Source organism: Malania oleifera, chromosome 3 (assembly GCF_029873635.1).
Source record: "Malania oleifera isolate guangnan ecotype guangnan chromosome 3, ASM2987363v1, whole genome shotgun sequence".
Classification (NCBI taxonomy): domain Eukaryota; kingdom Viridiplantae; phylum Streptophyta; class Magnoliopsida; order Santalales; family Ximeniaceae; genus Malania; species Malania oleifera.
Window position 1 is genome coordinate 77,886,563 of NC_080419.1, and position 13,350 is coordinate 77,899,912.

General features: G+C 36.3%; 1 protein-coding gene across 1 annotated transcript; it reads right to left on the reverse strand.

Annotated features, from left to right (window-relative positions):
• Positions 1–466: 466 nt before the first annotated feature.
• LOC131152128 (ankyrin repeat-containing protein At5g02620-like) lies at positions 467–12,934 on the reverse strand. Its single transcript, XM_058103786.1, has 3 exons — positions 12,255–12,934; positions 2,755–3,170; positions 467–1,605 (listed from the first exon to the last, which is right to left on the reverse strand). Exons 1-3 carry the CDS (start codon positions 12,709–12,711, stop codon positions 667–669), a joined length of 1,812 nt encoding a protein of 603 aa, XP_057959769.1. The 5' UTR covers positions 12,712–12,934; the 3' UTR covers positions 467–666.
• Between the last annotated feature and the right edge of the window lie 416 nt (positions 12,935–13,350).

Sequence of the window (13,350 nt, forward strand, 5' to 3'; positions counted from 1 at the left end):
GTGCAGAGAGAAAAGTTTTCTCTTTCCTCTTCCTTTAGTTGTGACTTGATGGAGAATTAGAATGGCATTAGGGTAAAGGCAGGTTCTCCTTTTGCTTGTATAGATTTTTAGTCCAATATCTACCCATCATATACCACCTAGCTTGCTACTAAGAAGACAGCACCAGCATAATTTCACTACTACATAAGGTTCAATATTAAATATGGTCACTCAACATTCCAGGTTTTATGAAAATAGATTATGTTGGTGCACGTTTTACTCCTATTGTCCTACAGTTTTCTTTCCTTCTTGCTTTAATTAATTTAGTTTTGTTGGACTACAATCATATCTCTAAAAGGGTTCTTGACAACTTAAGTATTTAATGATAAGCAGTTATTCATAATTAATTCGTAATTCTCTAGCACATTTAGAAGGATGCTAATTATGTTTTCAATGGCATCATTCCTACTTCTAATAATATAAGGAGTTCTTCAAAAAAATTTAACCCAAAATTATACACTACAATGGAACTTGAGTACAAAATGTCTATACATTCAAAACCATAAAAAATATTTCTACTTGTATGCTACAAGGGAATCATTCTACATATAGTGCATGCTGATAAGAACCTTCACAGTGCAGGGTATTAGATAGCTTCATACTGTCTTCTGCACGTTCATCTGTATTCTAATACAGATGGTATCCCCCTTGATCAGAGCTATCCACATCTGAGTTACTACTCGATTCGCGGTTGCCCTTCTTGATCGGCCGCATATCTTCGATGCGACTAATACTGCTGTTCGGGCTTCTATCTTTCTTCCTTTCTTTGTCTTTCCTCCATTCCCATTTTCTCATATAGTACTTTGCCAATAACATTCCCAAACCCACAAAAATGGCCAAGGTGCACCCTCCCCCTATAGCCACCAATGCTACCAACACCCACTTCATCCCATGTCCATGTGGCATGATCAGCCACGTGGCAGCAATGTAGGCCGACGCCATGAACGATGTGGATACCCACATCACCTTGTGCGTCACCCCCAGAAGCTTCGTCATCGATTTTCGTCGGAAAGGGATGATACTAACTAGAAAAATGACAATGCCAAGGGACAAAAACAATGCCACGATGTTGGTGATCGTGAAGACCTTGAAACTAGCTTTCCTACCCATCTTGGCCTTCCCAGTGTTTTGATCAAAACCTCCTGGAGGATTTATGCCTGCCGCAAATGTAACGGTTGCTATCAAGACCGCCACGATGGTGATCGTGTTCCGAGCATTTCGTAGGCCCTCGCTTTGAAGCTCAAGTTGCTTTTCTCGCCGGCGACGATGCAGGCGGCGATGATGGTGTGTTGGAGATTCTGTGGCCTTCTTTTTTGGCCACGAAGAGGGTAGCGTGTCCATCATGTGTGCATGCGATCCTTCTGGGCTGAGTTCGGCGAGACGACGAAATTCTGGTGAGCCTGGAGGCAGTTGGTCGCATCGCTTCGCACCTGCTTCTTGTAATGCAGGTACGATGGCAAGTGCGCCAGAGTTACTTGCATCGGATTCTACTACGTCCAAAGCTGTGTATCCCTTGCGGTTTAGAGCGTTTACATTGATACCAAGCTTAAGTATGTAGAAGACCATCTGCTCTCCAGCCCAACAAGAGGAAAGAGAGAGAACACGAAAGATTTTAGCTTTGTAATTAGCATAATTAGAAAATAATCAATATATATATATAGCCTTGCATCTCAGCTCAGAGATTGGGAATTTTGGCAGAATTAACTACATCTTGTTTCTTGCTAAATCATTGCTATTTTTTTTATTTTTTATTTTTTGGTGTTTGCTGGGTCAGGAAATGAGACCCATCAATAAGCTTAAGATCTGATTGTAAAACTCACTTTATTTCTTATAATTATTAGTCTTTTAGTTACTTGTCCGCTCGAGGACCTATATTAAACAATACCTATTGTGCAAACACTTTTGCGTCCAAATTAGGATAAACGAAATAACTAGGAATTAATCAACTACTAGCTAGGTGATTCAAGTTCTCACTAATTGCATCTTTGGTACATACATAAAGAGTTAATGGAACGAAATTAAGTAGAATGTAATCGAATTTATCGATTGATTTTCCTCATTTGCTCCATTAAAATTATCATTTCATTGCATTCCTATCTCATTCTATTTCACCAACTAAAAGTGACGCAAAAGATCACGAGATAGATATTTTATCATGCATTCAGAAGTTTGAATCATTCAAACTTTATATTTGGATTTGTATGGATTTGACCAAAATATGGTATAAAATTGTACCAACCTTATGTTTGGAAGAGGCCTTGGATATGAACTTGTGTGGATTTAGAAAAATGTAATATAAAATTGTATTGAATTTTGTACAAATCTACCCAAATGAAAATTTAAGTCTCAAAATTCATGCTCCTAAATAAGTTCCATCGAAATCTGAAGTCAGAAATCCATGTGCGAAAAATCAACTTTAGGATATTCCAACTACTAGAGTTTGGAACTTCCATTTTAAAAGGCCATGAATTCAACTCTAAGAGATATTGTGTAAGGGATACTGGATGGGAAATGTGTTACATTTTGTAAAAGAAAGAACCTATGGTGCTATATGGTTGGTACATTTCTAAAAATCTTGGCACGTGTGTATATAGGTAAGTGTGTGTGTGTGTGTGTGGCATACTAGTTGGGTAAATATATAATGAAAGAATTAACAGTGAACCAGTGATAGCTCGTTAATTAAGAATGGTAAAGTTTAAGGAGGAGGGATCTTACGGTGTTGAGTTTCCCAGCAGTTGCAAGATGCAGGATGGTGTTACCATCGTTATCAGGCAAGTTAATGAGGTTTGTAATGTCAAGTGTTTCCATCAAGTACTTAACAGCTTCATACTGGTTGTTCTTCACTCCCAGGTGCAGAACCGTCTCACCGCGTTTCGTCGTCATCTCTGCAGACTCAAGGCTCATTGAGAGTATCTCGTCGATGATGTTAACCCGGCCTTTGATGGCGGCGCAGTGGAGCGGCGTTCGCCCGCCGTTGTCCTGCAGAGAGGACAGGTCTGGGTCCATTCCCAGAAGCTCCCTCGTTATCTCTAGGTGGCCTTTGCTGCAGGCAACGTGCAAGGGCGAGCATCCATGACAATCCTTTTTAGTTGCAAAGTCCGGGCGGACTAGGAGTAATTCTTTCACTATGTCTGCAGGAGATTGCATGCATTTTACTAATCACCCCATGTTTTGAATGTAGTTGATACTTTATCAGTTAATCCAAAAATAAAATAAAAATTCTTGAGTTAGCTTCTTTTGTAATGAACAGAGTTTATCTTTAGAATCCCTTTGGGAAGTAGTTTAAGAATATTAGAGAAAGGTAATAGAAAAAAATAAAGTATGAAGGTTATTTTTTTTTTTACATAATAAGTAATGTGACGTCTCAATTAGCTGATTTCTTAAACTCCTATCAATTTTTAGAAATTACAGGATTTCGCATTTTCTTCGTTTGGGAGCATATGGTCGAATTTGGGTTGTGAATATTTATGCAAAGACTAGTTTAAAATTATATTGAATTTCTTTCAAATTAATAAAAATTTAAACCCAACTTTAGAACCATACTCTCAATGAGTACAATTATTAAATTATTTGTCAAATTCTTTTACCCTATATATCGAAAGACTTTTGATTTGGATTTGTATCAGATTTGGATAAGATATAATATAAAGTCATATTGAAATTTATCTAAATTCACCCAAATTTAAATTCAAGCTTTGAAATTCATACTACCAATCTTAACTTCATATGATGAATAAAATCCATTTTCTAAATATTTGACATTCAAAAAATAGATACATGAACAACACGTAGGGGTAGGTTGCTTATATAATTTTTTATGAATAAAATTTTCCTTTATACCCTAATTGAAAATCATAAACACTACAAAACTAAAAAGAAAAATAAAAGAATTCAATTTTCAATTTTATACTTGATTATTGGGAAAACAAATATATATAGAAAATGTCTACAAGTAATTTTTTTTCATGCATAGCTAATATTTATTTTTTAAATTATTAATTGATTAAAAGTTTTAAATAGTATTTAATATAAAAATAATTAAAATAAATTTACATCTTTTTTTTTTTCCTTTTTTATCTAATCAAGTCTTTAATCTAAATCAACTCGAGCCTAGGCTAATCAAGAATTATGTTTGAATATAGTTTTGAGCAAAAGATACAGAATTCTCCTGCAATTTGTTAAAAAATATGAACCTCTCTTAAAATTATAAAAATGTCACAAACCTCATTTAAAATTGGGCCAAAATAGATAAATTTTCTTTTAAAAAAATTATTATTTTGCAAAATATCAGGAGTAGTTTGAATTTTTTTTTTTTTAAAAAAAAAATCAAGAAAAATCTCTAAAATTCTTAAAATCTTTCAAAAAAAATTCCTGAAAATTTTAAAGCCTTACAAGTGATTAGTTCTTTTTACCAAACACGGTCAATATGTTTTAGCCTTTAATTTTTTTTTATGGCTCCAGCTCTCCACTTTAATAACTTTAATAGTGGGATTCTAGGTCATGAACCACTTCATGATTTATTGAGCATGCAGCTTTGAGTTTGAAGTGGTGAAGGGCAGCGCAGTTAAGAACCGCGTTCGTCGACTTGGAATTGGATATGAGCTAATGAATGGCTGTGGCTTTCAGGCATGAATTATTGAGCTGCAGCTTTTTGGGTATGGGCCAGTGTGAACAAAATCATTTGTTCAACGCTTACGCTTACATATGATATGACTGTCTAGCTGTCTGGACTTGACCTTTGAAAGGGTAGTGGGTGCGTGGGAGTAGCAATTTATTTCTTTTTATTAACACAAAATTACAATTTTTTTTATTTATAAAAATTACTTTACATTTGAAAATATAAATATAAAATTTATATTTAAATAAATTTCAATTCAAATTTATATTACATTTTCTCCAAATTCAATGCAAATTTAAATTCAAACCTTGTCCAAGTAAAAGTTTAGGGATCGAAAAAAAAAATTACTTTCTTTCAATTCAGAGCAAAAAAGTATTGTATTGTAATATGTATCATTGAATTTGTAAATTATATTAACTGTTTTAAAATTTTATTTAAAATCATCTGATTGGTTAAATTTATTGATTATAAATTATGATCCCTCTCTTAATTTATTAACATTAGCTAAAGTAATAAGTAAATCTTTATGCCCCATACATACATTTAATACACTTCATTTACTAGATGACTTAATAATATTTAATTATTACAATTTGATTAATCAACAACACACATTTGATCTCACACACCTATTACAAATAATGGTACAAATATGTTTCACGTGAATCGATCAACCTTATGCATATGAGCATAGATTTGGATCCCCTGATCTCATAGGACTATATGTGTCCATTCTTAGATGGTATAATTTTTTCAAATATAAATATTTTATATATGCTGAAGTAAATTTAACACTCTTCCTTATCAATTCTAATCTCTAGAGCCAAAGTTCATCAAGACATCTGAACTAGAATCATAATCGATAAGCGTTATGTATAGGAAATGTATAGAAAGTCACATTGTATTCTCATTCCCACTACAACAACACCCACAATAGAAGTTCACAAATACGCTCAATCTTCTTATAATTGGGTTGGCCACAAAACCCATCATTGAATCCTACTCCTTTGTTGTGAAATAAGGGTCTCTTCCAACAATGCACAGCGGAATAACGATATTGTTGTAAAGGATCAATTATACACTTGCATACAATGTAAATGATGAATACAAAATATATCCACAACCATTGTAATATAAAGAGAGTAAAGATAAGAGTAATGACACTAGGAATTACGTAGTTCAACAAAACCTACATCCACGGGAGCAATCGGCAAGAAATTTCACTACGAAAATCAAAGATATACACTCAATGATCTTCACTCCTTCTCTCACCCCTCTCTTACTTTCTTACATGTCAAAATATGCCCTGATGAACATATATAACAAGCCCTCGCAGGCTTCCCTCTGAATTAATCCTCAACCATCACACCATTTACATTCAAAATTCAAATATTTTCTCGCAACTCAGAAGCACTTGTCGATGAGTACAGGGAATTTGTCGACGATCTAGAGAAGGACACTCATCGACGAAAACAGGGAGGTCGTCGACGATCATGCACCCTGAGAATTCCTGGCTCTCGGGATCTTCTCATCAACGAGCACAGGGCACTTGTCGACGAGTCCCTGCTATGTTACCTCTTCATGTTTTTCTTCCTTCTTTGTTTACGAACTCCAAAGTATAAAAGCCACGTCATAAAAAAAAAATCTCCACATTGGCGATTATATGCCCCTTAGGAGAACCCGGAAAACATCTCTGACTGCTCCACCTTGAACTCAGATTGCTCGGTTGGGACCATCTCTTTTCTAGCACTTGGAAACATGCACCAAGTCCAAGTAATGCCGCTTGAACTTACTGATGATAATTTCAACTTCTACCATCAACCCTGATACATTTGTAAATGCATTACCCGAAGACTTTTCCTTAGGCTTCCAACAAGACCTTCCCACAACAGTAAATATAAAAACTGCTGCAAGTCTTCTATCACCAAAGCCCCTTGTATAGTCTTCAATAAAACTAATAACTGACGGTTCACTCTGTTACCTACTGAAAAACCTCATTATACAGTCATGGGGAACCTTTGACATATCCTGGACATCACAGTCCGTCCTTGGGTACCGTACGATAGACATTCCATATTGATTCTCTATAGAACCCCTTTGAGAGACAACAAACGAAGTCTCCTTGTAGTTCCATCCATAAAGCCACCCTAAGATAACACCAATCTCCTTGCAATTTTGTCCTTGCAAATCAGCAAACCAAGACCTATCTTGGTCGTACCCAACACATTCAGGTCAAAACCTTTTAACAGAGTATCCAACTGATTAGCCTTAGTCAAAGCCTTTCTAGCCAATAACATGTTATTCACACACAACAGATACATCAATCCACAACATCCTATCACTCTCTTCCAAATTGGAAGTCTCACCAACTCACATGAGTAGTGATCTGATAGTGCACATGGGTCTACCTTGATTCTGCTAGTCTGACGAGCTGAAACTCCTTGCACTATGAACTATGTCATCTCTACCTCGAGTCTGTTGCTCCACCTGCATCACATGCCCATCCATACCGTGATATTGTTTACCTAAGATAGAACTCCCCGTATTTCTCTCCTAAGTCCCTAACTCCACCTGAATAACATGATTACTACTACTACAGTTTTTAGGCATTTGTTTCTCTTTCTATGCCTGAGTACACTACCCTATACTCTATCACCAAAAGTCATGTCCTCGATCACCCCTTTGTTTGCCATAGGATCACCTAACTTGCACCCACATTTCTTATACCCCACAAAAGTGTATTGTTCAAACATCACATCAAGCCTAGATCCTCCATCACTAGAATAGTGTACTAGTGGACATCCACTCACAATTGAGTAGTCTACCGCAAAACCTACCCACAATTCACCTGCAACTTTCCCATCTAATGACACCCTTTGGTGATCGGTCACACGAGAAACACGTCATACTCATTGACTCCACCAAGAAGTACCCTACAAGCCCTACATATAACTTGTCTTGCTCACAAAACTTCTTGAACAAAACCAGCGTACTCAGCCCCAATGTTTGACTTGAGAATCTCTCTCCCGGTCTAGTTCTCCACCTTAGCCACTGCATGAAGTACACCAAGACCCTTCGTGACAAACACATTAAATACATATATGTTTATCCCTTGATTTTTTCATCATTGGTTCCCAAATATCTGAATACATGTAGTCACCCATATGCTTTAACCGCATATGCCATAGGATACCTGACTTAGATTCAATAGTTGCAACTCCACCTACAATCGTAACACCCTACAGTGCTTAAATATTTTACACTACCTTTTCTCCTTTTCATCACTATCAAGTTGTTTTCACACACTTTCATTTCTCCACTTTTAGACTTGTAACAACAACCATTACATTCTAAAGTACCCAATGAAATACCATTCTTCCTTAGACTTGATTCATGCTTTACATCATATATGATTCTTACAACACCATTACACATTTTGATTTTGACATTTCCAATAACAAATATTTTGCATGAAATATCATTTTTCATCGAAATGCAACCAGTATAAATTGACCCATAGATGTTAAACCATTCTATAGGATAAAAGCATCTCATATCTAAGATCTAAGAATCACTCGTGAGGCACTCTTAACCCGATGAAACATGTAGCATATCTCTATCACTACATTCTAAGTCTTCCTCCACTACACTTGCAGATTTTGACAAACCCTTAGACATATATTAGCATTCTTATTTTCACCAAACTAGTGCTGGAGAATTCTCATCCATGATGTGATACAACACGTCCTTAGCCAAACAAAAACGAATGATTGCTCCCAATTCATTCCAAGTCATTGCATTCATGCTATCCGATTGAAATTCTATATAAACCTTTCACCAGATCTTGTTGCACCACGAGATCCTTTAATTTAAAGGTCATACAACACGCTTTGCTACCAATTGTTGTGAAATAAGGGCCTCTTCCAACAATGCATAGCGGAATAACGAAATTGTTGTAAAGGATCAATTATACACTTGCATACAATGTAAATGATGAATACATAATATATCCACAACAATAACAATATAAAGAGAGTAAAGATAAGAACAACAAAACCAGGAATTACGTAGTTTGGCAAAGCCTAGATCCATGGGAGCAATCAGCAAGATATTTCACTATGAAGATCAAAGATACACACTCGATGATCTTCTCTCCTTCTCTCACCCCTTTCTTACTTTCTTACATGCCAAAATATGCCTAGAAGAACATATATAACAAGCCCTCGGAGGCTTTCCTTGGAATCAATCTCCAACCATCACACAGTTTACATTCAAAATTCAAAAATTTTCTCATAGCCCAGAAGCACTTGTCGACGAGTACAGGAGATTTGTTGACAATCCAAAGAAGGAAACTCATCGAAGAATACGGGGAGTTCATCGACGATCATACAACCTAAGATTTCATGGCTCTTAGGATCTTCTCGTCGACGAGCACAGGGCACTCGTCGACGAGTCCCTGCTATGTTGCCTCTTCATGTTTTTTTTTCCTTCTTTGTTTACGAACTCCAAACCATAAAAGCCACACCATAAACAACATCCTTTGCTTCTCATGTTCTCCCAGTAAATGGTATTATTTTCACTAAGAAATTTATCATAACGTTGGAACAAATAAGACATCACACTTAAAACATAGATGAATTCTAGCTTAAAATTAAATCTCAAAATGGAGGGAAATCTTATCCTTGGGGAATCAAAGAGATTCTTGGGTGAATCCCTAGCTTCCCTTAACTAGAAATAGTCAGACTAGATTAGAAAACACCACACTAGAGTTGAGGTGTAGGCCAATTTATCATCCTCCACAAGACTTTACCTTAATATTGATGTGAAAAGCTTGAGATATGAAGAAATCTCACGTTGTTAGGGAATAAAGGAGAAGACGGCTTTGCTTAAAGGATGAGTTTAATCTTCTGCAAGGTGAACTGATGTATATATATATACATACGTTAAAACCTTAAAACTAATAAACTCAAAATTTTTAATTTTAGGATACTATGCTTGGATGGCTCATCACTCTCTGATGGGGTTTCGCTTCTATTTAATGAGGCAAAAGTGGAATTCCTCTATGCCAGAGTTTGTAGGATTTAGTTGATTTCTAACAACTCCCCTATTGATTAGCAGCATGAAAATTACCAAACTCTTGGCTTTTCTCCATTTGAATCTTAAGGAGCACAACCAAGACATCCTTGCTAGCAAGATAAGCTATTTCACCAAAGATGCATCTATGAGATCTAGCCTAAAATCTCTTGGAGGCCAATACTTCTAGCTCTGCAAATAATGATGTAGAGATGCTCACCAACTCACGAGGTTCAAGATTAAGATTAAGGTCATTCGCAACAAGATGAACTCTTCATTCTTGCTCATCACTTGGTGCTTCGATGATGCATAGGATAAAAAAAAAAGAAGGAAGGCATTAAGACTTCAAGGATCACCTCCAAGCTTTGCGTCAAGTGATTTCCAAGGCAAAGATGACAATGGTTGACCATGAGGACTTGTTTGACGGCTATAAGACTCGTCTACCCTTGCCTAACTATGGGGAGAATTAAAATAAGTTTCTTTTTCCTTTGTATCTTGTACTTTTGTGGCTAAGTACCAAGCACTACTTGAATCTTGTAACCTTTAGTAGACTAAATAAAGTATTTGATCTGGATGCATGTCTCTTCATGGCCTTATTTGGCTGACTAACTAGTCAGCTAATTATTAGGGATATTTTGCATTCTCCATGCTCAGTTGAGTCAAAGTCCTCCTCCTTAGTATATGTTGTGCCACCAAGAGACCCTCATAATTTTGGGGCTTAGCCTCTTTACCTTCTTTTATATAATTTGCCAATAGTTCATTCTTATGATCTCCATAAAGGATGTTTTCTATAGGAAAATCTCGTTGCCCACCATTGTTGCTAAGTTTGGTCAAAGTTTTCATGTGCGATGCTTCAACCAAGAGAAAATCAAGGAGTGACTATCGTTTGCCCCCCAATGTTTTCTTGACAGAGAGCAGGCTAGTTGAACTCATCATAGTAGTTACAAGCAATGATTCAATCGCACCCATAGAAAAATTATAGGCAAGTTGTTGTAGAAGCCTTCAGGGGTGTTTTTGTAGTGAAGTCTAATAAATTAACAAACCTGTCTTTTTTCACATGTTCTTCATCCATAATATCATCTTACTCTTTAAATCCCCCATGATCATCTTCATTGCAATTTCTACCTTGTCAAAGGTGTGAAAATTTGCAAAATGAAATTTCAGCCATTTCTTATCGAATGGTCACTGAGTCATCATTGGAGAGTCGGTCATATTTGGAAACATTTACATTGTATCTCTATCAAGAAACTCTGGAAATTGGTAGAATAGTAGTAGGTCCTAGCGAGCATGCCAAAAAGATATTTGGGCAAAATAAAGCACCTTTTAAGTGATCGTGAAATAAGGATTGAGATGGGGAGATGGTGATTTGGATGGAGTAGACTTATTTTGTCAACCCACTTTAGAGTTGTAGGGCTAGTTACCCTATTTCACAAATGATTACCCCCCCCCCCCCCCTAAAATAAGAAGTGGGAGAGAATCATAGAAATTGTAGAAAGAGGGAGAAAGAGAGGAAGGTGAAATGACTTATATTAGAAGAGGGAAGAATGATGTATAGACGAAGTAGATTGAGGGGAAAGCAATGCAAGAGAGAGGGTGCACAAAGATTGCACAAACACTATCTCAATAGATCAACTCTCACTCTTCCTTTCCAAAATATATATATATATATATATATATATATATATATATATATTTTGTTTTCTTTTACTTAGGGAGTTCTTCCAGAACCCACTTTGAAAATATTTTAAATTCTACTCAAAGACATAAAAATTCAATTCTACTCAAACACATCTAAATCTTTTAACTAGAATCCCCCATCAAGATCTAGAATACCTTTCATGGCAACTGAGCATTAAGAACCAAATTTTTATAGTCAATTGATGTTGAAAAGAACATCACTCCTCTGCTTATTTTCAATCCCTCTTGAAAATAAACCAATGTGCACATAGGTGATATTATCATAATAACTAAAAGCAAATTGATGGTTCAAACCTTGTCAATTCTATGTAGGTAAAAAATTAAGAATAAAATTACCCCCAAAGAATATAGTAGTGGCTAATTAGCAAATAAGATTTCTACTTTCATATTGAAGCTTCATATTCAAACATGCAAAGGGTTTTGCAGCATACATTTCAACTATTAAAACTTAAAAGAAGTAGTAGTTTCTATGAAAGATTGTAATTCAAGAATATTCCTAACTTCCAAAAACAAAGCCAATTGTTGTGGGCTGTCTAACCAAAAAAAGTCCCAAAAAGTGTTGTAATTCCCAAAAATAAAAAAGTGACAAGGACTTATGGGGATTACATAAGACTACCCCTTTACCAGTGAGCATGTTGAGAAACTAAACATGTTCTATTATGTCTATATTTTAGCTAAATTAAATATTTATAACTATTTTCAATCAAAGATCCTACACATATACTAAAAGTATAATGATTCTATGGTAGGTACTAGAGTGTTCCTAATAATTTCTCCACTCATCTCCAATACACCTCCTAGTAAACTTTAAAAATAACATAAATACCTGTATGCCCCACCGAGGCAGCGGCATGAAGCGAGGTGGTCAACCTATCAGACTCCAGCATCAGCAGCCACGGATAATTCATCAAGAGATGCACCACCACAGCAAGCCTGCCCGCCTCACACGCCAGAAAGAGCGAGCTCTTGTCGTCGCAGCTCACCCTGTCCACCAGCCAGGGATTAATCTCCAACAGCAGTTGCGCAATCTCCACCCTCCCTTCCCTGCATGCCTCGTGCAGCGGCGTTTCCATCCTCGCGTTCTCCGCCGCCGCCATCTCCGGCCGCACCCTCACTATCTCCGACGCCAACTCCGCGTGCCCAAACCGCGCCACCAAGTGCAAAACGCTGTTCCCTGATCCCGGCACGGTTTGGTCGATGCAGCTCTCGTCATTTTCCTGAAGGATGCTGCGGAAGGCTTGGACATCGCCTTTCAGAACCGCCTCGTGGAGCTTTCTGTCCATATTTGCAGATAATCTTAATGGACTATAAGAATCTATCTTTGCAATTCTCCAGGCACACACACACAAATAATATATACATTATATATATATATATATATATATATTGAAGTTTTCCTCAACGACTGCGGGCTGCTGTGAAATTTCCTGGAAGAGCTTGATCACAAGCATGGATGCAGGGCAGCAGCTTATTATTAATTGTTTAACTTTGACTAATATTTCTTTCTGTCTTTTGTTAGGAAAATGTCCTTTGGACAAGAATGGTCGGAAGATGAGGAATAGACTTAGTGACCACAACTTTTGGGATCGTAAGTCTTCCACATTTCTTTTTTTAAAAAGGGTATATGTATATATATATATATATATATATATATATAATGGTGAGAACGATTGGGAAGGGAGGGGCAGATGGAGATGGAAAGGCAATTTAATTTGTTTTCTTTGAGTAGTAAATTTAAGAAAATCTATGGCGGATGACTTCCGGGTATGATGCAGTATACTTTATTACAAGTCGTTAAATTTTAAAATTAATGAAATTTATGGAAGGACGGTGCCCTTTAATACTATAATCATATTAGGTTCATACAATTATTACTTAATTGTCCATTAATTTATATTTTTTATTTGAGAGTAAATAATGCA

Excerpts from the sequence above, each read along its gene's own strand:
- LOC131152128 (XM_058103786.1), bottom strand. The coding sequence starts at position 12,711 with ATGGACAGAAAGCTCCACGAGGCGGTTCTGAAAGGCGATGTCCAAGCC. Across the intron at positions 3,171-12,254 it reads TGCCTCGGTGGGGCATACAG|ACATAGTGAAAGAATTACTC; the intron begins GTATTTATGTTA and ends AATCTCCTGCAG. Across the intron at positions 1,606-2,754 it reads CTGCTGGGAAACTCAACACC|ATGGTCTTCTACATACTTAA; the intron begins GTAAGATCCCTC and ends GCTGGAGAGCAG.